The sequence below is a fragment of the Anguilla rostrata genome, chromosome 3, assembly GCF_018555375.3.
Source record: "Anguilla rostrata isolate EN2019 chromosome 3, ASM1855537v3, whole genome shotgun sequence".
In the NCBI taxonomy this organism is placed as follows: Eukaryota; Metazoa; Chordata; class Actinopteri; order Anguilliformes; family Anguillidae; genus Anguilla; species Anguilla rostrata.
The window spans coordinates 57992362-58016831 of NC_057935.1; the positions used below are offsets into that span (position 1 = coordinate 57992362).

The following is a 24470-nucleotide window of genomic DNA, read 5'->3' on the forward strand; positions in this document are numbered from 1 at the left end:
CAGGGTTTTAAGAGTTGGGGGGATGGTGTGGGTGTGGGGGGGGCAGGGAGGATTGTAAAGTTTATGAATGACAAGATGTTGCCCAATTACAGGGGAACTCCTGACGGTCTCGCAATTCGAAGCTGCTTCGTTCGGTCAAAACAATTTAGCGTATTTTAAATTAAAAAATGAACCTGTATTGCACTTGGCCTGGAAGTTTTGCTACGTAAACATACTGCAGATTCGATCGATCTGCAGTATCGATCTGCTGTGGGGGTGGCGGGGGGACCGGTGATCCATCAGTGCTACCAGTCCCTGGAAGTCAGTGTGTATGGCTCATTTGAGGGGGGGGGGGGGCCGGGGATGTCGAGTAAGCAATCAAGCTGAAGTATTTATAAACGGAAAAAACCAGATTAACCATGAAATACGCAAACCGATGACCAGCCCAGCCTGTATTCTGGGGGAATGGTGTGTGTGCCCTGTGATGGACTGCCGGCCTATCTGGAACTGAGTTCCTGCTTCAGTGCCCAATGCATGCTGGGATAGGCTCTAGGACCACCCTGCGACCCTGACCAGGAATAAGCGGGTACAGATAATGGAAGAATGGATGGATGGATGGAGGGATGGAGGGATGGATGGATGGATGGAGGGATGGATGGATGGATGGAAGGATGGATGGATGGATGGATGGATGGATGTATTTTAGGGCTGGCTAAACTTAGCGGTATCCCCTCTCTGTTATAACGGACTGCTAAGCAGCCTGCCGGACAGCATCCGTCCAAGCCCAGCTTCTGGATGTGGGCGTGGTTTTGAGTGTTGGGTGACGGCTGCTGTGGTCACGCCCCCCTGTGGAAATGCTGGAGACTGCACGCGTGGACCGCGGTGTGCTGTGCGGTCTGGAGACAGGGGGCAGTGTCGAGCTCCGAGAGAGAGAGAGAGAGATATGATGATTAATGATCCTGATTCGAGCCAACCTCAGGAGTGTCTCCGCAAAGTCAAATAAAATGTAATAAATGTTTACCAGCACCAAAATATAACTGGGGGAAAGAAAAGTAAAGTTGGATGAAAGAGAAAGGGCGGGGGGGGGGGGGGTTTACGCACACTTTTTTCTTCTTTTCTTTCTTCTGTTTGTTTATTTATTTATTTATTTATTTATTTCAAAAGAAAGCAGAGAAACAATTATTTCAGAGCATGCACCCTAGCAGTGCTTTTGAGTGTAGTGTGTTTTTTATTTTTTTTGTTTTGTTGTTTTTCCCGCCCCTAAGGGTTTCCGTGACAACAGGAGCAAATTTGTCCCGAGCCTTAGGGTGGCGCATGCAAATGAGGACATGGCTGCTTCGTTTTCATTTTTTTGTTTTGTTCAGAAACGAATAATTTAAAAGATGAAACAAAATAACAGCCCTGCTTTTTGCAGGAGTCTCTCCCCTTGTTGCCCCTCAATTACCCCCCCCCCCCTTCCCCCCCAAATAAAAAGCCTTTCTCTAGGTTGGGGGAGGGTGGGACATGCCGGTGTTTGTAGTGGTCACTGAAGGTACTGCAGGCATTATTTATTTCATTGGCAGAAAACGATAATGAAGTGTTAAAATAAGAAACGTGACTAAAGTATTAAGCGTATCAGGAAGAAGGCTTGTGAGTAGGAAAAGAGCAAGAGAGGCAAAGGGAGAGAGAGAGAGTGTGGAAGAAGAGCGAGTGGGAAAGAGAAAGAGAGAGAGTGTGAGTGTGTGAAAGAGTGAGAGAGGGAGCAGAGACGGGTGGAGTGGAGCCTCTTCTCCCTGTAGCTGAGTGTGATACTCCTGTAATCAGAGGGAGCAGCTGGAAGCCAGGGAGAGTCAGAGGGGGGGAAGAAAAACCTGCCGGTACGTATATATCTCAGACCTGTCAAATTTAAATAGTCATTTTAACTGGAGGAGGCTGTGTTAAAATGAAGCCCTGTCATTCGCTGAGCCTCGGCCCCTGGAGGAGGGCGTTCGTCTGGCCCGGCAGGAGGGCCTGAGCCTCTCCAGACTCCAGTGGGGGGGGGGGGGGGACTTAATGGGCTAATTAGCTACCTAGCACCCCCGCAGAGCCGCGAAATGTGGTTTATTAGGGTGCGGTTTGACTGTGGTCAGGTGGGGGGGGGGGCGTTGGTTGCCGGCTGAGCTTGGCGCTCGGCGAACGGTCTCCCTCACCTGCCGAGAGAGCGGCTGAACAAGCCCCGCCCACCGAAAGGTCAAAGGTCAAAGGTCGCAGGAGGGCGACGCTGTGGATTCACGCGCAGGCGACGGAGTTTCTGGGCGGGGTTCAGGGTGGCCGGCTGGCTTTGAGCGGTTGTCATGGCGCCAGAGACGGCGGGGGTTTGAGCGGTTGTCGGCGCCAGGCTGCGCGGTTGCGGCCCGCGCACCGACGCGCCTCGCCCCAGCGTCCAGCGGGCGGTCTCAGGTGTGTTGGGGGCGAGACACACAAACTGCTTACCAGCCCCGACTCCACCTCTGATCCCCGCCTCTGTGACCCCATTACAGGGATCAGTGGGTCCCAGAACAACCAAGACAAGGGCTGGGGATTGTGTGTGTGTGTAAGTGTGTATCTCTCTCTTATTAATGAGCATACTGTACGTGCGTGTGTGTGTGTGTGTGTGTGTGTCTGTGTCTGTGTGTGGTGCATGTGTTTGTATGTGTAAGTGTGCATGTGCATGTGCGTGTGCGTGTGCGTGTGTGTGTGTGTGTGTGTGTGTGTGTGTATCTGTGTGTGTGTGTGTGTGTGTGTGTGTGTGTCTTTGACATTTCCCTCGCAGCGTGATGCTGGCTCGCAGTTGGCCGGGGGAGCAGCGTCTCGCTCGTGTCTAATGAAGCCTTCAGTGCTTCTGTGCGCTCGGCCCTTCTGCCGCCCTCTCCTGCCGCTGCCGAATCTGGCCCCGCCGCCCCGCTGCGCCTGGCCTTGGGGAGCGCGCGTGAGCGCCGGAGAGAGGGGAACATTCAGACAGATTAACTGCCCGTTTTCGCTGCGGAGAGAAAGAGGCTTTTGGCCGCGCGGCGTTCTCGGGAAGGCGTGCGCTCGGCGTCGTAGAACGCAGGAATGTTTCGTTCCAATTTGGAACCGGCGGCCCAGAGCGCTCTCAAGTGGCCGCGGCATCCTAGCAACACTGGCCGTCGGACTGATGACATCACAGCGGTTCCCATTGTGACAGCACCTGTTGCCATGGAAAGAACATCAAGTTTAGAATGGGGCTCTTCAGGCCGGGAGCTTCCAGGGCCTTCTGGGATTGATTTTAATGTCTGCTTCCAGCCTGCAGGGTCAAGAGCCTTTCAGGCACCATGGAGAAAATATTCATTTTCTTTTGCTAATGTCTGGGCTGAGCAGGCAAAAAAAAGCACCCTGCTGCTTTGTCTGTGGCCTTCTCCATTACCCGAGTAGATTGTAGATTGTAAAACGGTAACTCGACTCTCCTGTAGTACTGTGTGGCCTGTGGGCTGTTCCAGGTGTGCCTGTAAGGGAGAGCATTGCAGCAAGTCACGAAGCGCAGCCGATGACGCCATATTCGAGCGACCGAGAAAAATTGGGAAAAGTTGCTGGAGGACTAAGAGGAATTTTAAGAAAGCCGTCATTGAAATGATTTCACAGTGTGACCTAACGAGGTGCCAGGCGGTGAGCTACGGCACAACTGACCTGATATGCCGACATATGACTTCTAAAGCAGAGGCCAGCCTTGGAATATATTTGTGTGAAATTAAGTGATTAAGCTGTTCGGGAGGGGAAATGAAATCCAGACCAGTTAATTACTTATTTAAATGGTAAATGGACTGCATTTATATAGCGCTTTTATCCAAAGCGCTTTACAATTGATGCCTCTCATTCGCCAGAGCAGTTAGGGGTTAGGTGTCTGGCTCAAGGACACTTCGACACGCCCAGGGCGGAGTTTGAACCGGCAACCCTCCGACTGCCAGACAATCGGTCTTACCTCCTGAGCTATGTAGCAACGGATAAGCAACGGTGCTCAGCTTTTGCAAAAAAAAGGTTTAAGCTTTCTTTTCTTACAAACCGGATACAGTTAAATTGTAAAATAATGAAACAGAAAAAATAATTTAAAATGTGCAGTTCTTGCCTCAATATCACAGTAAGTGTGTGCCTGATGAGACCATAAACAACAACTGTTTCTTTATGCCTTTGAAATATCAAAGGAAGGGGTTGTTTTGAAATTAATTTATATTTATGGCATTTGGTATACACTGGTATGCCTAAATGTGTCACCTAAATGGTATATCTGAATATAAATTATGAGAGTAAAGATTCATTTCCCCCCAACTCTTGATTTTTTTCACTCCTGATTGCAATTTTAGCTCCTCCCCTTTGCTCCAAAGAGGGGAGGGGCTTCCACTTAGCCTCTAGCAGCCAGTCAATCCCCTCTTTCCCTCAGGACTGCACAGCCAATACATTTGGGGGAGGACAACACGGGGTTCTTCTGTTCTGCAACCCCACGATTTCACTTTGCAGAATTTAATATCCTCAACAACTCGTATACCTTTTTTTTTTTTTCCCCAATTCACTCCCATTTCTATATGTGGGTGTGTACATAAACAATTCCGTGTTCAATGTTTTTGCTCAAAAGGCGCAATGGCAGTGCCCCACTCGCGATTTGAACCCCGCAACCTCTCAGTCAAGCGGCCCAGCCGTGCTACAATGCCGGCCGGAGCGGTCGATCGTTGTTGTGCTGTGAGGCGGGAGTTGCCCTAGCAACCGGAGCCTTCCCTTGCCTCCTTCGGCGGCTCAGTTAGCGGCCGCTGGGGTGCGGGCGGGCGAGCGAGCGAGCGAGAGAGCGAGCCGCGTCCCGCCGACGCCACAGCCGCCGTTTCCCGAGCCGCCGGAGGGCTCAGCACCGACCGATCAGTCGCCGAGGCGCTAATTAAAAGTCAAACGGAACCCGCAGGATAAAGCCGTTTAGCGAAATATTAAATGCCGCGCAGATGTTAGCCTCAGTTAGCCTCAGTTAGCCTCTTATTTCATCCTAGCGGTTTCAAAAAACCACTTCCGAGCATTTCTTTCATACTGAAAGTGTTACGTTTTGGTAATTCGTTCCTTTGTTGTCTTTGCTGTTGTTTTTGTTGTTTCGACTGTTTTCATGCTAAAAGGCTGGTGTGTGTGTGTGTGTGTGTGTGGGTTTTTTTTTTTCTTTTTGTGATCCTCATTAATTGTCGAATGTGCGACTCTCCAGTCGGCTGCAGTGCAAGGACGACTTTAATTAACACTGAAGGCAGGAGGAATTAAATGTGTGATCTTAAGCCGCCGACGAGGATTATCCTTATTTAACTATGAGAGCGGTGGGGGGGGGGGGGCAAGGGGGATGGGGGGCACGCCATTTGCTCTTGTTCTTCTCCTTCTTACTTTTTTCCTTGTTAACTTCAGGCCTGGTGCTGCAGGAAACTTTTTTAAATTTTTTAATTTTATTTTTTATTAACAGTGCTGGCTTATTTAGGGTTCGTGTTTTTGGACGGCGTGACGGAGAAAAGAAAGTCCTCGTCATCAAACGGGCGATTTCCCGCCAGTGTGGAGCTGCCCTTGCCCACAGAGCCGGCCCTCCTGGGAGGGCGTTTTTGCAGTGGTCTCATTTCTGGGGAAAAGCAAAGGGGTTTGAAAACCTTGAAAAAATGCACACGTTTGTGAATTAGTGCCCGGAGAACAAGGATCCATGAACTGGATAATGGGTGAAGCTACCATGTGTTGTCAATTACGTGCTTGTTTGGACCAATCAATGGGCTGTTTACTGGGGGGGAAAATCATTTTGATTGGTTCAGACCAGTGAGTCGTTGCTCCATCCATTATTTGGTTCACAAAGTCTCTCTTCTCTTAGTAATGTCATTTTCTAAACCTCATGAGGTTGCATTTGTGTGTGTGTGTGCGCGTGTGTGCGAGAGAGAGAGTCTGTGTGTGTGTGTGCGAGAGAGAGAGTGTGTGTGTGTGTGTGCATGTGTGTGAGAGAGTCTGTGTGTGTGTGTGCGTGTGTGAGAGAGAGATGTTTTGCAGTGGATTTGGGGCAGGTGTGTGTGTGAAAGAGAGAAGAAGTGTTGTGTGTGTGCCACACACGCACAGACACTGAACACACACACACAAACAATCACCAACAATCACGACACAATCACACACAACACACACACCACACACACACACACACACAAATCACAACACCAATGCATGCACACAGCACACAACGCACAACACGTATATGCACACACACACACACACATACAAACAATTACACACACATGCACACACACAATTACACACACGCACACACACACAATGACACACACACACGCACGCACACACACGCAATCACACACACGCACACACATGCACACACACACAATCACACACACATACGCACACACACACACACACACACGCGCTCTGTGCTCTTTAGCATATGGGGATTACAGCGCACGGCTGATGCATATTTAAAGAGCCAGAGTCACAGAGGGGCTGAATGCCTTTTCAGAGGAGGGCCTCGTGATCCACTCTGACAGATAAACCAAAGAAGGGATAGTGATGCATCTCTCTCAGTGCCTTCGGCAAAGCCAGGCTTCCTTCAGCTTCATCATTATCTAAGCACTCCCTCCCCCCACCACCCCCACCCCCCCTTCCCCTGTCCCCCCGTCCGATTTACACACCTGACATATCCGTCAACTTGGACAGTTTGTCAGTTTTTACCGTCTCTATGACGTCCTGCACAGTCAGTCCGGTTGTCACAGATTCTGCGCCACGCTCCTCTTGCGCATCATCACTGTGCGCCACAAGGGCCCGTTTGCTGGAGCCATTGTGGCTCAAACGCAGTCTGCAAGTGCCCAGCTCCTCAGCACAACCCTGTCTGGCAAAAACCCTACACCTGGAGATGGAACACAGAGAATTAAAGTTCTATAACCCCTAGACCTGGAGACAACACAGAGAATTTGAGTTATATAACGCCTACACCTGGAGACAGAACACTGAGAATTTTGGATTCTATAACCCCAATACCTGGAGACAACACAGAGACTTTGGGTTCTATAAACCCTACACCTGTAGATAGAATATAGAACCTTCTGCTTCTGAGGCACTGAACACACCTTCAAGCTCAACAGTAACACAGTTACTGAACACGTTGAAGCTTGAAGCTCGACAGTAACACAGTTACTGAACACAAACTGAAGCTCAACAGTGATACATATTTACTGAACACACACACACACACACATACACACACACAACAAGCTAAAGTAACACAAAGCGTCTGTTCTCTTCTCTTCACACACTGAAGGCCAGCACCCACGCAGAGTTTATCTGGGTCTAACCATGCTTTTAGCAGCTGGCTGAAACCCTGATGTGTGTGTGTGTGTGTGGGGGGGGGGGGGGTGAGTTTGTTTAATTAATTGATGCATTAATTAGGGGGCCAGGCAATGCTACCACATATTGACGTGTTAAATGTGGCGATCTGCAGAGCTGTTAATAGAGATTCGCTGAACGTGAACGGCGACAGTCGCAAAAATGGGGCTTTTGTCTGCTACACAAGCCGGCTCTCTCTCTCTTTCCATCCATCTTTCTTTCTTTTTTTATCTCCCTCCCTCCCTCGCTCTCTCTGTTGCAATCCATAAAGCATCCTTCTTTGTAAAGATGGGGCTATTCACGTTTTTTTTTTTTTTTGCAACAGCAATTACGGACTAGACAAACGGCAGCAGCACATTCAAGCCGTGTGGAAGAGTGTAATTTATCCTTCAAATGTTAAATGGTAATAAAGTGATGTCACATGTAGCAGTGAATTAAAACCCTCTCTCTCTCTCTCCATCTCTCTGTCTCTCCATCTCCCTTTCTCTCTAAAACTGCCTTCATTTCAATCCGTCTATCTCACTCACTCAATCAATGTCAGTTCCCCGCCCCCCCCCCCCCCCAAATGAAAAGGAACCGTGTTGGGACAGTAAATTGAGTTGTGTTGCAACAGTAAACAATTGGCCGCTGTAAACAAGTTTTTAAAAAGAAAAAGAAAAGATGATACAAAAAATTAATCAAACCAGTGAAGCTACCATCTGCACCCTCCTACTTTCCGTAAGTTTCCTTTTTAAAAATCTGAAAGTTGAAATGTTGAATTCCCACTTTCCACCAAGACATGCTGGTCTCGGACGAGTCCTGTGAGAGACGCAGACACGGTTCTTGGGCAGGGGATTGTGGGATACCGGCTGTGTTTGAAATTGATTTTGCCCACAGGCGTCGTTCAGCGGAGCGAGAATGTGAATATTTACCCACTGAAGGAGGCAGCAAGCCAACCTGCTTTCTGCGGGAATGCTGTAGCTTGTGTGTGTGTGTGCACGTGTGCGGGTGTGTGTGTGTATGCGGGTGTGCAGGTGTGTGTGTGTGTGTGTGTGTGAGAGAGTGTGTGTGTGCACGTGTGCGGGTGTGTGTGCATGTGTGTGTGCGTGCGTGCGTGCGTGCGCGTGCATGGGTGCAGGTGTGTGTGTTTGCAGTTCATCCCCACAAATCTGTGTTTAGGACCTGGCTAACCAGTAATCAGAAAGATTCTTCCAGTCAATCAATCAATCAGTCGATCAGCTGACAGGATGATTCCGCCCAAAACGGTGATATCAGTGGCAGTGGATTGGTGGACTGGTGGATTGGTGGGTTCGTAGTGCATTGTGATTGGTTCGTAGGAGTCATTGATTGACTGCTGTGACACACAGTGTCTCTCTGCCCCACAGATACAGGCGCCTGCCAGTCGAACCCGTGCCAGAACGGGGGCACCTGCATCGACAAGACCGAGTCCTTCATCTGCCTGTGCCTGGCCAGCTACGGGGGAGCCACCTGCGACAAAGGTAAAGAGGCTGAATCAGCCAATCACGTTTCCCCCTGTGCCTGCGACAAAGGTAAAGAGGCTGAATCAGCCAATCACGTTTCCCCCTGTGCCTGCGACAAAGGTAAAGAGGCTGAATCAGCCAATCACGTTTCCCCCTGTGCCTGCGACAAAGGTAAAGAGGCTGAATCAGCCAATCACGTTTCCCCCTGCGCCTGCGACAAAGGTAAAGAGGCTGAATCAGCCAATCACGTTGGCTGATTAAACGGCTCTGCCAATCAGGAGACGAGCTGCGTTTGAGGTGCGCCTCCGAACCCCGCCGTGCGGTACAGCAGCCGCGGCGACAGGTAGCCCTTCACAGCAGCGCTAGCTTAAAAAAAAAATTCTGATTATGTTTAAAAACGCGCGGATCGCGGGAGTGTGTTTGCCCCGCTGCGGGCTGACGTGTGTGTGTGTGTGTGTGTGTGTGTGTTTTACCGCGACTGCGAAATCTGAATTTACCGAATTTATGAGCAATCACCTTCCACACCCCCCGTACCCCAGAGGCCTGTTTATAGAGAAATTATGCTCCTCCCCCCACCCTCACCCCCATTCCTATCTCACTGCTGAAATTTAATCCAAAAAAAAATAATATAAAATAATAATAATGTTGGTTTGAGCTGTACAATATACGCACTTCTTCCCGATGCTGGTCCTCTCCCGTTTCCATGGAGACCGCCTCTATGTGGGCAATTAAACTTGTCGGACGAGCACAGCCCAGCGCCCCAGGTGACCACTTCACGGCCCTGGCACCGCGGCCACAAAATCAGACAAACGCGGCGTTTTCCAGAGCATCAGCCATTCAGCCGTCACAGAGCAGGACGTGCTTGGAGTATCGCCAAAAAAAAAAAAAGAAAATGATTATTTAAAAAAAATATTCCCAAGGATGACAATCGAAATCTGTTCAGACACATGCGGTGATGCCCCAGTGCTGTGCTTGTTACGGTGCTTCTTTTCATATAAGGAGCCAATCAGTGAGTTTTTCTCCCCAGAGAAAAACAGTTCCTTGGTACCAGACCACAGAGTGTGTTCATGCACTAGAACGGTGCCTTGAAACCAGACCACAGAGTGTATCCATGCACTAGAACATCAGACTTGCTGAATTGCCTGAGACTTCTTGCGAACAAATCAGCAGGCGAAACAAATTTCACCCGTTTTTCCCTTTCACCGCTTTGGCACCGAGATCTACGCGAACGCGGCGGCCGCCTTCGCTGGGATTTCATCAGACAAATAAAGAGAAGTAAGGAGATTTCTTTAATGAAACCCCCGAGGAGAGGCAGCGTCGAAGCACGTTCGTTTTAAAACGATGAAAGGGACTCTTCTCTTCCTCGCTGCTTCACGCGTAGCTTGGGGGGGTTTTATCCTTCCTGCTCTTGCTTTCCTCCCTCTTCGTCCTCCTCGATAGGCGAGCGAAGCAGCACCGGAGTCCCTAATGCGCGCAAGCCCGTACCAAGGAAGAATGTGGGCAAACATCGTTTAATCTGCGGGAGCTTGAGCAGCGTCTTACGAGGTTGAGGTGCTCGAAATAATGATTTGACCCCGGTCTGGTGCGCGGGAGGCGTCCCCTGGCGTCCCATGCCCAAACAGGCCCTTTGGCATTTCGTGTTTAATTAAACGGTGTTTGATGTTTGCCGAGCGCGGTCAGTGGCGGGCGCGGGCGCGGTCTCGTACGGGTATCTCCGGCGAGAGAGCAACGCCCCAAATTCCTCGGGTGAGACCGAGAGCGATGCAGCCGACTCCCCAAACACCCCGTCGTGAAAATTAATCTCAACCCCCAAATCCCTCCCCCCCCCCCCCCCCAGATGAATATCTTTCTCCTCTGAGGCTTTGAGCAGTGTGTGTACAGTAATGGAGATTAATGACCTCTAATATCCATGCTGGAGGAACGTGTGCCAGGGGTATTAACCAAAAGGCTGTTGATCACAATGAGGGGCGGGGTATTTTTCCAGAGAGAGTGGAAGTTTTCAGGACCATCCAGTCAAAATTGGCCGGCAGTCTTGTTTCTCTTCCGCGCAGTATTTAATTTTTTTTTTTTAATTATTTGTCCAAAAACTATTCGCGCTCTTGTCCAAGAGGTTTCTTTGGGTTTGTTGTTGTTGTTGTTGTTTTTTTCATTTTTGTTTTCCTGTTTAAGCCTCATTTTAAACCCAGAGGAGAGAGACAGTCAAATTATTTTAATACCCGGAGGAGCCTCCCAGATGCTGACTGTCATAAGTTACGCTTTTTTTGGGGCTTGTCCTGTTGAGTTGGGAACTTGACGTTTTTTGTTTTTGTTTTTGTTTTTTATTTTATTTCGAGATGCCAACTCGCGGATTTACGCTCGTGTGAATTAGGCCCTCTGTTGGCTGCAGTTTGGCACTGGGTTTTTGCTGATATGTGGTGCAGCGGTAAGACCGGGGGGGGGGGGACTGGAGGGGTGAGAAGCCGGCCAGGCTGAACAACACAGAACCCGGAGAGAGAGAGAGAGTTTAGAAAATCTGCACGCCTACACCCACGCTGTGAACCCCATCGTATCCCAGCATGCCTCGCGGCCTGGTTCTCTGAGCCGAGGCCCTGGGGGAGTGTGATTGGCTGCCCCAGCAGCACCAGGCCGGCTTCATAAATAGCCTTCCTGCTGTACGCTTGGCTTGTGGTCATCCTGGGTGAGCTAAACTACTTCCCCCCCCGAAGTTTAGGGAGAACGTTTTTATGTCTTCTCTCGGTTCAGCTGTAAGTATTAGTTTTTTGTTTTTTTTGTTTTTCTTTTTTTTGCCCCCTGTTCAGAGACTGCTGGCAGGTGAAAGCTCCCATGCGTCACCAAATCACCAATTCTTCTCACTCTCGCGCGTTTAAACGGGTGAAATTCGGCAAATAAGCGCCCGTCGCCCGCCAGACCACCGCCTGGGCCCGCCGTCAATCGGGGGGAGTACTGAGAACTCCCAAAACCGGAACAAAATTACCAACCTAAAAAAAAAAAAGAGGCATTTGATAGCAGACTGTGGGACTTGGCCCAACGCTGGAACGGTCCTCTAACAGGACGCGCCTCCCAGAAGCCTTTGCTTCAGTTTGTCCTTAACGAGCACCGCCTGCCGCCAGACTCCCCAAAATGGCACGAAAGCTCTGTGGCATTCTGTGCCGTTTCACAGTCTCTGCTTCGCATACAATATGGGGCCCTTTCTCTCTCATTGGCTCTCTCCCCCTCTCTGTGCTTGCCTCTAATGACGGGGGATTGGGTGTGTTTTCCTTGGCAAGCTGGTAGGAACCAATCACAGTCTTTCTGCTATGGGGAGGAGCCGAGCCGAGTCTTTCGATTGGTCCAAGTGATTGACACTGTGCGATAACTATGGCCATTAAGATGGGTACATGTATGTTTGTGAAGGGTTTATGAAAGGCTTATGAATGTTTTATGAAAGGCTTATGAAGGGTTTATGAAAGGCTTATGAATGGCTTATGAATGGTTTATGAAAGGCTTATGAATGGTTTATGAAAGGCTTATGAAGGGTTTATGAAAGGCTTATGAATGGCTTATGAAAGGCTTATGAATGGTTTATGAAAGGCTTATGAATGGCTTATGAATGGTTTATGAAGGCTTTATGAATAGTTTATGAAGCCTCACTCTCCCAGCATTAGGTTTTCCCTTTGCTGTGTATCACTGTAAAATTAATTACCGTGAATATTAATAATTCATTTTTTTTTTAAACAAGGAAGTACATTTCTAAAATTTTCAGGGGCAGATACGTGTGTCCCAGAGAAATTAAACCAGGGTGTTTTTTGTGCTTTGAACTTGTGAAAATGCAATGCCTCTAGGGCGAAACAAAGTCCTGAATAAAGTTCCTGTTGTTTAGCACAAGGACACAAACAGATTTCAGAGAGGAGAAATGAGTTTCCCAAGACTCCTGTCTGAGTGCGAAAATGTGATCTGCATCAAGAGTGGTAACTGCACAATAAACTCATACATTACACAATCTCTAATAAACTCATACATTACACGATCTCTACTAAACTCATACATTATACGATCTCTAATAAACTCACACATTACATGATCTCTAATAAACTCTAATAAGTCTGACTAAAAAGCAAAGACATTGCAGGTACTGTGTGCTGCGGCATCAGAATTATATGATTGAGTTTATTTTTCCAGTTAACACTTTCCAATAAGGTCACATGAATTAGGATTAACTGATGTAGTTGTTAGCATGAACTAATGATGTACAAATGCATTAACAAAGCTACACGGATTAACTTTTCAGTGGTTCGCAGTCAAGAGCTACATTGGTTAATGCCAAGTCATGTGACCTTATTGTAAAGTGTTACCAGTTTCCCAAACAAAACATTTCATATTAGATGGCTGCAATTACTTTCTCGCTGTTGGTAATAAGGGAAAGCTTTCATCTGTAACTGAATAATTGGCAAGCATTTGGCAGTAATATTTAAAGCCCTGAGCCCCAGTGTGTGAATTATGATAGCTCTCAATACAGAACAGAGTTTGCAGGAAATTTTTCAAAAATTAATTAGAAAAAAAAAGATGCACTGCTCGTCGTGATGGTTGCGGTGAAAAAATCTGAAAAATTATTAAAGTATGCAGTGTGTTCAGTGTTCAGCAGGCTGCAGAGCTGGTGGTTTTCATATAGAGATGCCTTAACGCATAGTGTTAATGCAGTGGTCAGGACCATGCCTTTCGCAGAGCTGGGAGACCGGAGTGGGAGTTTCAGTGTTTGCAGGTGTTGAGTACTTCAGTTCCGTTTATTTTAACGGTGTGCTTGGCTGAAGAGTCCACACGCCTTGTTTGCAAGGCACACATTGCCAGCTTATCAAAGGGACACCAGAACAACCTGCAGGAGCTGCATCCTTCAGGACCAGCCTGCAATACAGAGGAGCCAAAATGGCGGATTCAGACGGGGCTGAATGGCTGGGTTCTTGCCATTTTATATGCTTGATTTTGTGCACACACACATGCACAACATACACACACACACGCACCCTCACACACACATGCACAAACATACACACTCACACACAATCACCCTCACACACACACGCGCACACACACACCTCAGCATGGGGGGGAATTATCGCTCTGAGCGGAGGGGGGGGGGGCAGTGGAAGAGGCGCGATGCAGGCGGCTTCGCCAGCGGAGTCATTAATTTACTGGAGTCAGCCGCTCGCGCGCTAATCTGCGCATTCAGAGCAAACGGCGGAACTGCTGATAATTTCTTCTGAGCTTGTTTTTAACTGCCTTTTAGGAGGTAAATGATTTTAAGTGTGTTTTGAACCCAAATGAGCTTCTGTGTGTGTCTGTATGTGTGCATTTTTGTGTGTGTGTGTAGATGTGTGTGTGTGTGTGTGTGTGTGTGCGGGTGTGTGCATTGAGAGCTACATTAGGAAATTACCCCTGTCCCCAAACACCCAAACACACCCTGCTGTTTGTGCTCTGACCCCCCCTCCCCCCCCTCCCCCCCCACAGACACCGAGGGCTGTGACCGCAGCTGGAAGAAGTTCCACGGTCACTGCTACAGGTACTTCACCCACCGGCACACCTGGGAGGACGCCGAGCGGGACTGCAGGGAGCACGGCGGGCACCTGGCCAGCGTCCACTCAGCCGCCGAGCAGGACTTCCTCAACGGTCTGCGCAGCCAATCGGAGCAGAGCACACAGCCAGCACAGCCAATCAGAGCAGAGCACATAACACAGTGCAGCTGATCAGAGCAGAACACACAGCCAGCACAACCAATCAGAACACGGCGCAAAACACAGTGCAGCCGATCAGAGCAGAACACACAGCCAGCACAACCAATCAGAGCAGAGCACACAACCAGCACAGCCAATCAGAACACGGCGCAGAACACAGTGCAGCTGATCAGAGCAGAACACACAGCTGGCACAGCCAATCAGAACATGGCACATAACACAGTGCAGCGAATCAGAGCAGACCACACAACCAGCACAGCCAATCAGAGCAGATCATAGAACACATCGCAGCCAATCAGAGCAGAAAAACAACCAGCACAGGGAACGCAATGTCACAGCAGAAGCAATCAGAACACAGCATAGATCATATCAGTGCAGCCAATCAGAGCAGAGCGCACAACCAACACAGCCAATCAAAGAGAATGTGACAACACAGCAATAGAACATCCTGGGCATGGCAATACAGATAAGAGATATTTGCACAACCAATAAGAGCAACGCACACAATGGAACATGGCCAATCAGAACACAGCAAACAAAAATACCCAGTAACCAGTTGGAAAAATACCCAACACAGTGTGTACTGGACCTTAACTTTGAGTGGGAAAGACTAATGTCCCCTTTAATGAAGCTAATCTGCAACACCCATGCTGAGACGACATTAAAACCGCTGGAATAAATAAACAATACATAAACTAATACGTCCATTATGGCACTGCCCAGGATTTAAAAGAGAAAAATTATACGCCACTTTTAAAAAACAAATAGGACCTTGACTTATGCATGCATACGATACGAGTTGCAGTGGTGAGTTAATATTCAGACCTAGTGACAGCGCGCTGCGCAGGTGAACATTAATTACCCACTAGGGGTCACAGCAGCCTGCTCTTTCAAGCACGCAGCTCGCGATGTTTCCAGCGTGAGCTTTAATTCGGTTGCTAGCTGCTGCTGCTGCTCATTACCAGCCTTCCCCCCGGGGGAGTTTTTAAGGGTCAAATGAAGCAGATATGGAGGCTAAACGAGGGATTCAGCCTCGCACCTCTCAAAAGGACCGACTTTAAAACTTCACCCCTGAATTCACTGGAGAACATTTACAATATCACATTACATTTCAGACTCAAGAGTTTTACAGTTACCTCGTTGTGAATGTGACGTGTGAACGGAATTCTGTTCTTGCCCTGTGTGTGTGTGGGGTGTGGGGTGTATGACGCTTGCTGCTGTACGTTTTGTGGCGTTTCCTGTCGGTGGGGTGGGGGGGGGTGGTGTAACTGCTCCTCCTCTCTCTCAGGTTTGGGGCACGAGAACGCCTGGATCGGCCTGAATGACCGCACGGTGGAGGAGGACTTCCAGTGGACGGACGACATGGAGCCGGTAAGAGTCGCCGCCGTGCCCCATGGGTAAAAAAAAAACCGTCCCTGGACCCTCCTGCATGTCCCCGCCTTTTACACACAGGGTCCTCACTACTAATTATTATTATTATTATTATAAGCATCATCACCCTCGTCATCATAACGGGATAGTTCTGTTAGTTCTGTTTTCTTTGTTTGTAAAATGTCCTTAGAAAAGTTTACCTGTCTGGTCTGTGTACATTTGAGCTGGAGTGTTTTGTGTGTCGTCGCCCCCTGCAGGAGTATGAGAATTGGCGGGAGAACCAGCCGGACAACTTCTTCGCGGGCGGCGAGGACTGCGTGGTGATGGTGGCCCACGAGGACGGGAAGTGGAACGACGTGCCCTGCAACTACAACCTGCCGTACATCTGCAAGAAAGCTACAGGTAAATACACCTGTATCACACCTGTATACCTGCCGTACATCTGCAAGAAAGCTACAGGTAAATACACCTGTATCACACCTGTATACCTGCCGTACATCTGCAAGAAAGCTACAGGTAAATACACCTGTATCACACCTGTATACCTGCCGTACATCTGCAAGAAAGCTACAGGTAAATACACCTGTATCACACCTGTATACCTGCCGTACATCTGCAAGAAAGCTACAGGTAAATACACATGTACTACAGGTAAGCTACACCATAACTGCACCTGTACCACACCTGTGTGCCTGCTACAATTTGCAAAAAAGCTACAGGTAACTACGTCTGTATCACACCTGTATACCTGCTCTGTACCTGCAAGTAAGCTACTGGTGACTACACCTCTACTACAGGTAAGCTACACCATAACTCCACCTGTACCACACCTGTGTGCCTGCTGTAATTTGCAAGAAAGCTACAGGTAACTACACCTGTGCACTAACAGGTAAGTTACAGTTAGCTAAATCTGTGGGGCGGGGGGGGGGGGTGGTTGCCTGTCTTGCCACCCTACATTTGTACACAAATGCAGTAAATGTAGCCCAGCATAAACATTTTGGGCTGCAGATGATTCAGAATTTTTAAAAAGTGTTACTCAGTGTTGGCACACCTCCCACTAGCGACAGAATAAACAAACACACAGCCCCTGCTGCAGGGCCATCTCTCTTCACGGAAGGGAATGCAGTCAGTTGAGAGCAGGCTGAAATTCACACCAGGTGTAAACGGAACGTCGACGTGCACGTGCGCAGGTTTTCAAACGGGAACCGTTCCCGCGGTGGCGACCGTCTCGAACCCTCGGACCCCGTCTTCACTGCTCTATCAATCTGGCGGACAGGCAGATCAGATGGAGCGTTTGTTCCCGGGATTCATTTCATTTTAAACGGCTGTGTGGAGCTGTGCCGTGGGATTAATGATGCAGGTAGAAACCCCCCCCATACCCCCACCCCTCCCACTCCCCCGGACACCCCGGGCAGGAGAGATGAGAAATGATACAGCTGTAGACAGTGGGGGGGGAAATGGGGGGGTACTCTGTATTTAATTTTTGCCTCTGACTCCCTGGGCTGTGCTGGGGCACACGGAGCTCACTCCAATCGCTTCTTTTATCCGTCCTTGTCTCCTCGGTCCTCGCCTGACCTGGAAATCGATCCACGTCCGCCATGTTTAAGGACACCTCCAACCTGTTAAATGCTCCTTGAAGGAGCTAGAAGCGAAGAGCTGAGAGGTTCTTAAATAACGCTTTGAGCACGGAAACGCAAGTGTAGTTTTTTTTTCTTTTTTGGAACGTGTGACGTATTAAATGATCGCCCCGTGGATCCACCTCTCCCCACGTCTGTAATTCACGTGGATTCAAACTGACACTTGACAGAAGAAGGACGTTCCATTCGTCTAAATCACAATTCCTCACTTCCTTTCCTTGCGTCCTTCGATGGGCGGAGCTAAGGAGCGAGGAACGGATTCAAGGAGGCTTAAATGAACAACTGGAATGACGGACAGCGACTCTTCTTCTGCTGAGGAGAGATGGAAACATGCTCGTCTGGGATTCAGCAGAAGCAGCACCCTCTATGGAAATGAAGAGGAACTGCAGCACAGGAAAATGTCCTATTCAGACCTGGGTCAAATACATTGTGTAGATAGAGAGACGATGCCTCTGCAGTTCTCTGTCGAGTCTAGTTTACCACTTAGTTTACTTCTCAGTATTCTAAAAGGATGGTATTCTAGCACTTCCTGCTCCACTGTTACATTGCTAAGCCTTCTCCGTAACACTGCTACTCTTGAAGCCTTCTTGTATGTACTTATTTTGGAGCTGTTCTGAATAGGGACATGTGTTGAAAGAATGGAATGGTGATGGAAGAATATGACCTCAGTCCACCGCCAGATCACACTGAGTATTTGAACAGAGGAAATGGCAAAGCAAAAACCGGGACAGGGATGCATGATGATGTTGACCCTTCTCTGTCCTAGTGCTGTGCGGACAGCCCCCTGCCGTGGACAACGCCTTCCTGATTGGCCGGAAGCTTGCGCGTTATGACATCCACTCCGTGGTGCGATACCAGTGCGTGGAGGGGTTCCACCAGCGCCATGCCGCCACCGCCAAGTGCCGCCCCAGCGGGAAGTGGGACACGCCCAAGATGGTCTGCACAAAGTGTGAGTGACGTCATCGAGACTCCTCCCCCTTTCTTGGCGTAGAGAACGATGAGTGGTGTTATCAAGACTCCTCCCCTTTTGTCTGTTCAGACCAATCACACTCTGAGGGAGGATGACCCACTAAAATGGGTTAGTGTAACATTTTTAGCAGGTTTTTCTTTTTTTTAAGATGAAAAGAGAGCAGTGAAACTAGGCCCTCGTCTCTCTGAGACCTGATTTATGTGTGTCTGTAGGAGCCCATCCCCCCTTTTTCTTTGGTTTGTAAGAAGACGGCACAGGTGCAGTGTGCGATGTTTGTGCAATATTTAAAGTCCTCTCTGCCCCCCTGCCCCCCGTCCCGCAGCCCGGAGACCGCACCGTTACCGTCGCCACCACCACCGGTCTCGCCGGGAGCGCCGGAAGCACAAGAGGGCTCACCAGGGCGGCGCGGAGGGCCACGCCCACGACTGAGGCCACAGTCAATCCCGTCACCCGCGCTCTCTCTCCGGCACCGCCCCCTGCTTTTCCCACCCCCCTCTCCCCCGTCCCTGTCCTGTCCTGTCCTGTAATAACTCCAACACCCAGCCCCCAGCCCCCAGCCCCCAGCTCCAACACCCAGCCCCCGAGGCTCCAACACCCAGCCCCCGAGGCTCCAACACCCAGCCCGAGGCTCACTCATTTGGGGATGGAATTCTACCCAACGCCGAGGCTTGAAAGGGCTCCGCTAGGCCTCAAACTGACTCTTTATCTGTTTCTTTCTGTACGTTGTCCTCCTCTTCCCCCCTTTCTTTACCTGTGTCCTTTGCTTCTGTTCTTAAATTTGTTGTGGGGTCTTTCGCACTTGTGCTAATCCACAACCGCCCCCCCCCCACCCCCACACCCCTTACATTTTTCCTAAATCAGTTTTCGTCGTTATGTTTTTGTTCGCTGTTGTGAGTTGGGTTTGGTAAATGACCACTTGTAAATATCACGCAAAAAAATATATATTGCAAAAAAAAAAGGTGAGAATAAGCTAATTAGGAACACACAAGCAATCCTACTCTTTGAATGAAAAACATGCCTGAGTCTTTAATTTTATTTAATTTTTTTCAAAAAATGTTTTTGTATTCCATGACCAGAAATGAGTTTGGACTACAGATTTTAATGCCCATCCTTATTCATACTCAATTGTTTTAATTTTTATTTTTTATTTAAATGACTTGCCAAATATTTCAATCGACCACTTTATTGTGCCCTTGTAAGACGTTCTGTTTGTCCCATCCTGGGAGCCGTAGTGTTGTAGAGTGAATTTCTTACGTCTTTTGTTGAAACTCTGGAGTAAAGGGACCCCAGGAAGACCTGGGTTTCATCTGCACATGTTCTCCTCACGATATCACTCACCGTTTCTGTGCTAACGTAATGACTTCCTGCAGTCAAAAGATGTGGCCGCTTCGTACGGCCAATCAGAAGGACAGAAAAAAACACAATGCAATGCACCTGGTTGTCAGATCTCATAAGGTCTATGCTCTTCTTTTCTGTCTTTCTCTCACTTTTCTCTGTCCCTCTCTTCTGCTTTCAGACTCTTATTCTACCCTTCTGTTTTTCTCTCTCCCTCTCTCTCTCTCACACACACTTGCGCTCTCGCTCGCTCTCTCTCTCTCCCATATTTTTATATAAATGCCATTTTACTTGCTGGTAATTTCTTACGGTGTATTCTAAAAAATATATAATTTGAGTTGCCGGCAAAAATAACAAAATCAGTTAAAAAACACTGACACTGAAGCAGCTTTTGTGGTATACACCAACAGGACAGCAACAAACTGAAACAAGAACAAGCATCTTTCTGTGATGTAAATATTCTGTGGGATTTAAAATTGTTTGAAATCTGGTTGTGTTCATTCCTTAAGACTCCCCGGACCAAATTCACACAGTGACCTCCCCCCACCCCCTATCACCACCACCACCACCACACACACACACTATCGAACACACAAGTGCACACAAACAGACATATCACTTTGCATGGCCTTCCTGCCATCTGTGACAAACAGACGCAGGGAGATCAGGGATAGAAGTGCAGTAAATCCCTAGAGGGGGAAAGAATCATTGAGATTGAGAGCGAGAGAGCGAGAGCGATAGAGAGAGAGAGAGAGAGAGAGAGAGATAGAGAGAGAGAGAGAGAGAGAGAGAGAGAAGAGAGAGAGAGAGAGATGTACAGTCTGTTGACAGCTTGTCACGTTCCGTTTGCACTGAACTCAGAGTTCAAAAGGAATGGCTATAAAAACACGATCAAAACTACCCTAATGAGCCACTGCATACATGCACACACAAACAAACACACTCGCATGCACATACACATGCACGCACACACCCACACACACACACACACCGTTCCCCTTCGCTTAATGCCGCACACCAGAACTTAGAGAGAAAAGGCCCGTTTCTGAACGGACGTGTTCTGGCTTTCTGCTGGATCACGTCACTCCTGGGCTCCTCACCATCTGAGCAGCAGAACTGTGAGCCCTGCTCTGGGGAAAATTACTGTGAATCTGGTCCGTATTTCCTATTAATATTTATTGGTGTTATTATGAATTCCATTCCTGTTATAGTTATTGTCTTATATTCTTTATAAGGATGACAAAGAATAAATAATCATCAAAACATTTTAAGAACATAAAAATAACGACAACAAAAGATTGATCTGATGTTGATCCAGTATGACTGTGTGTTTTCTCTTCTGATGCTGAACTATTTCATAAATTGTGTTGAATTATTATACCTTGCACGTTTGTTAAATTCCGTTAAAAAAAAGAACAATGATAAGGCTTCTGTTTTCACCTGCGACACACAGACTTCTCAAACTGGGAATGCTTTGGTGATGTCACTACGGAATGTTGGTCTCCCCCCCCCCCCCCCCATTCCTTATGTGTCTGGTGGGCGGGGCTTACAAGCTAACGCCACAGATTCTTTATGCTCACCAGATATTCAGCTCCTGAGTTCCCTCTCTGCTCTCTGCTCCATAACCACCTGAAGTCCCAGAGCTACGGGACAGGTACAGAATGCCGAGTCACGCCCCTAAGTGAATTCTCTGGAGGTAAAAGTCTAAATGGAGTGATTCAGCTTTAACGGTTCAAAGAAATTTCAGTGTTAGGAATTGTGGAGGTTGACCATCTGGTGCATTTAAATAATCTGCGCTAAAATCTAGAGAGACTCGGTGGTGCACCTCATGCTCCTGCCGTAATCGTCATTCTCCAGTGGTGCCAACGTCCCTGAGTGTGAGGAGCGTTGTTAGTAGAGATGGGGGGGGGGCGCATGTGAAGAATTGTCTGTTTTTCCACCCTAAAGCATGAAAATTAAGTCATAGGAGTGAGAAAGAGGAAGTGTGTGTGTTTGTATGTGTATGTGTGTATATGTGTGTGCTGTGTGTGTGCGTAATTGTGTGTGTGTATTGTGTGTGTATGTGTGTACTGTGTGTGCGTAATTGTGTGTATGTACTGTATGTGTGTGTGTGTGCATAATTGTGTGTGTGTACTGTGTGTGTGTCTGTGTGTGTGTGAGAGTTCTCCTTACCCAGGTGAGTATGTGTTTTCATAATGGCTTCACGGTGATTATTTTTATTGCCGCTGCACTCCCTCCTCTCCAGGGTTGGTGTTAACACACAGCCTGCTCAGTGTCCAGGTCTGCAGCTTGATTTACACACACCTGCCTTTGAGGTTGCCTACCTGCCCCCCATTCCCCCCCCCCCCCCCCTCTCCCCCACCCCCACCCCCGGGGGGTTTAAACAGGACACTGTCCTCCCAGCTCATTAAACTTTCCCTGAGAGCCTGCAGCTCCACAGGAGCACTATATCACCAGGGCTAATGAGACATCTCTGTCTCTTCTGGACATTTCCATTAACAAAAAAAAAACAGGCCGCTTCTTTTCTAGCTGGCATTAAAGGGCTCCAGGTCACAGCCAATCAGAGCAGTAGGCCAGCAACTCACAGCCAATCAGACCAGCAGGTCTCCATCTCGCAGCCAATCAGACCAGCAGGTCTCCATCTCCCAGCCAATCAGACCAGCAGGTCTCCATCTCACAGACAATTAGAGCAGCTGGTCTCCAGCTTGCAGCCAATCGGAGAAGCAGATTTCCGGCCGACAGCCAATCAGGGCAGCTGGCCTGCGCTTGTCTGCACCCCTCTGTGCTTGTGCGTGTGCCCTCCAGAACGGACAGTAAGAAGTCACTGCGATGAGTGCAGACACAGATAGATGAGGAAGGGGGGGTAGGGGTGGGGCGTGGGGCGGTAGGGGGTAAGGTTGGGAACTGGCCGGCCCAGGAGAGCGATCGCCTGATTAAGGGGACTCAGTGGGACGCCCGGTGCCTCAGATCCCTGAGCCTCTCCTGCTCTCTCAGCCCAGCGCACACGATTTCCCAGGGTTCCCATTCTGCGCTGATGAACGACACCAAAGCCCAATCTGCTCTGATCCCCTGGCTGGTACTGCTCAGAGCCCGGGGGGTGGGGGTGGGGGTGAGGGGGTAGGGGAGGAGCAGGGGGGCTGGGTTCCGCCCTCTCTTAGTGGTTGACAACATGATCAGTGGCCTCCTGCCACATATAAGCAAAATATATTTTTTAAACAAGCCACATTTCATCACAATTTTTTCTTCTTTTTTTTTTTAAACAAATATTGCAACTTATTCGCTATTATGAGTGATCAGGAGGCTTGCTTGTCATGTCATCACATGTTGAATTTATTGACTTGGACCGCTGTAATATTTCATTCATAAATTTCTCCGGGCTGCTCCAGGTAAAGCACCTCTTGTGAGGATTTTAACGTTCTGACGCGACCGTGGGCGATTCCACTTCGTCCAATGGCAGGCGGCGGGTTTTGGGAACGCTGCCAGTTCCTACCCGCCGCGTCGTCAATCTTCGGTCTGAACTGGGCTTAAGCTGCAGCATCCGCACCCCCCACCCCCACCCCCCCCCATCCCCCCTCACTGTTAAACAGTCTTTCTCCTTTTATACCGCTTGTAACCGAAAGGTCATAGGTTCAATTCCTGGGTAGGACACTGCCGTTGTACACTTGAGCAAGGTACTTAACCTGCGCTGCTTCAGTACATATCCAGCTGTGTAAATGGATGCGGTGTAAATGCTGTGTAAAAGTTGTGTAAGTTCTCTTTAGCAGATGCTCTGGAGAAGAGCATCTGCTAAATGCCGGTAATGTAATATATTTAACGGGGCAGGCTTTGTGTCTGGCGCACATCAGTTTGGCGAAAACGCTCAGGGTGTGAACGTCTGCGTCTGGCTCCCAAACAACAGACAAGAGACTGTGGGGGAGCAGGGGGGAACAGTCAACTTAAAATTTTTTTTAAAAATGTCATAGTGAAACTTTACTGTCTCATGTAATTCCCGTTAATGTAAGTTGTCACTTCTCTGTCTCTCGGGGGTGAATGGTTTGTACACACAACTGGACCGAAATGACTGATGTCTCCATTTGATAAAGGAAAAGGGAGATGATGAGCTTGACAGTTCCTTTGCTAATTCAACACTGACCTACTTTGGTCACTGGTGAGAGATCCTGTCTTGTCAGTTGCTTATGGACGTGTGGTGCAGTCAAAATCTTCCATATTCACTCATCTCTGATAGAGTCAGGCCAAGGCTTCTGGTATCGTCTTTGGTTGAAGAAAATAAGTTCACTGCAGACCTGGGTCAAATACATATTTGTTTTGGATTCAAATACTTTTCTATGCTTTACTGATCTTGTCTGGTGTGTTGGAACCAATTAAATACTCCCAAAAGTATTGTGCAAAGCCCACCTTCTGGTCATATTGGCAGGCTCAATTACACCAGGCAAGATCAACAGAGCACAGAAAAGTATTTGAACCCAAAACAAATATGTATTTGGCCCGGGTCTGGTTCACTGCAGCGTGGTAACACAAAAAGCACATTACTAATCAAACCCAGCTTGCTTGTGCTCCAAACCCACACACTCAATGGCATATCTACACACAGGTGTATGCTATCAAGTGCCTAAGTGTTCATGGGCATGCGTATTGTAGTGCAGTGCATTGAGTTTGCGAAATCGGCCTTCACCTTAAGAGAATG

At 48.5% G+C, this 24470-nt stretch overlaps 1 protein-coding gene across 2 annotated transcripts in view; it reads left to right on the forward strand.

Moving 5' to 3' along the window:
- LOC135251316 (neurocan core protein-like) overlaps positions 1-21164 on the forward strand; it is a 73708-nt gene extending 52544 nt beyond the window's left edge. Inside the window, exons 8-13 of one of the 2 annotated variants that reach the window (XM_064328646.1) lie at positions 8673-8786; positions 14250-14408; positions 15762-15844; positions 16102-16246; positions 18248-18430; positions 18774-21164. In XM_064328646.1, coding sequence (XP_064184716.1) covers positions 8673-8786; positions 14250-14408; positions 15762-15844; positions 16102-16246; positions 18248-18430; positions 18774-18880 — 791 coding nt within the window. In that variant the 3' untranslated portion in view covers positions 18881-21164. Of the gene's footprint in view, positions 1-8672; positions 8787-14249; positions 14476-14601; positions 15239-15761; positions 15845-16101; positions 16247-18247; positions 18431-18773 lie in introns of those variants that run through there. The other variant, XM_064328647.1, reaches the window with a different exon arrangement.
- Positions 21165-24470: the final 3306 nt, after the last annotated feature.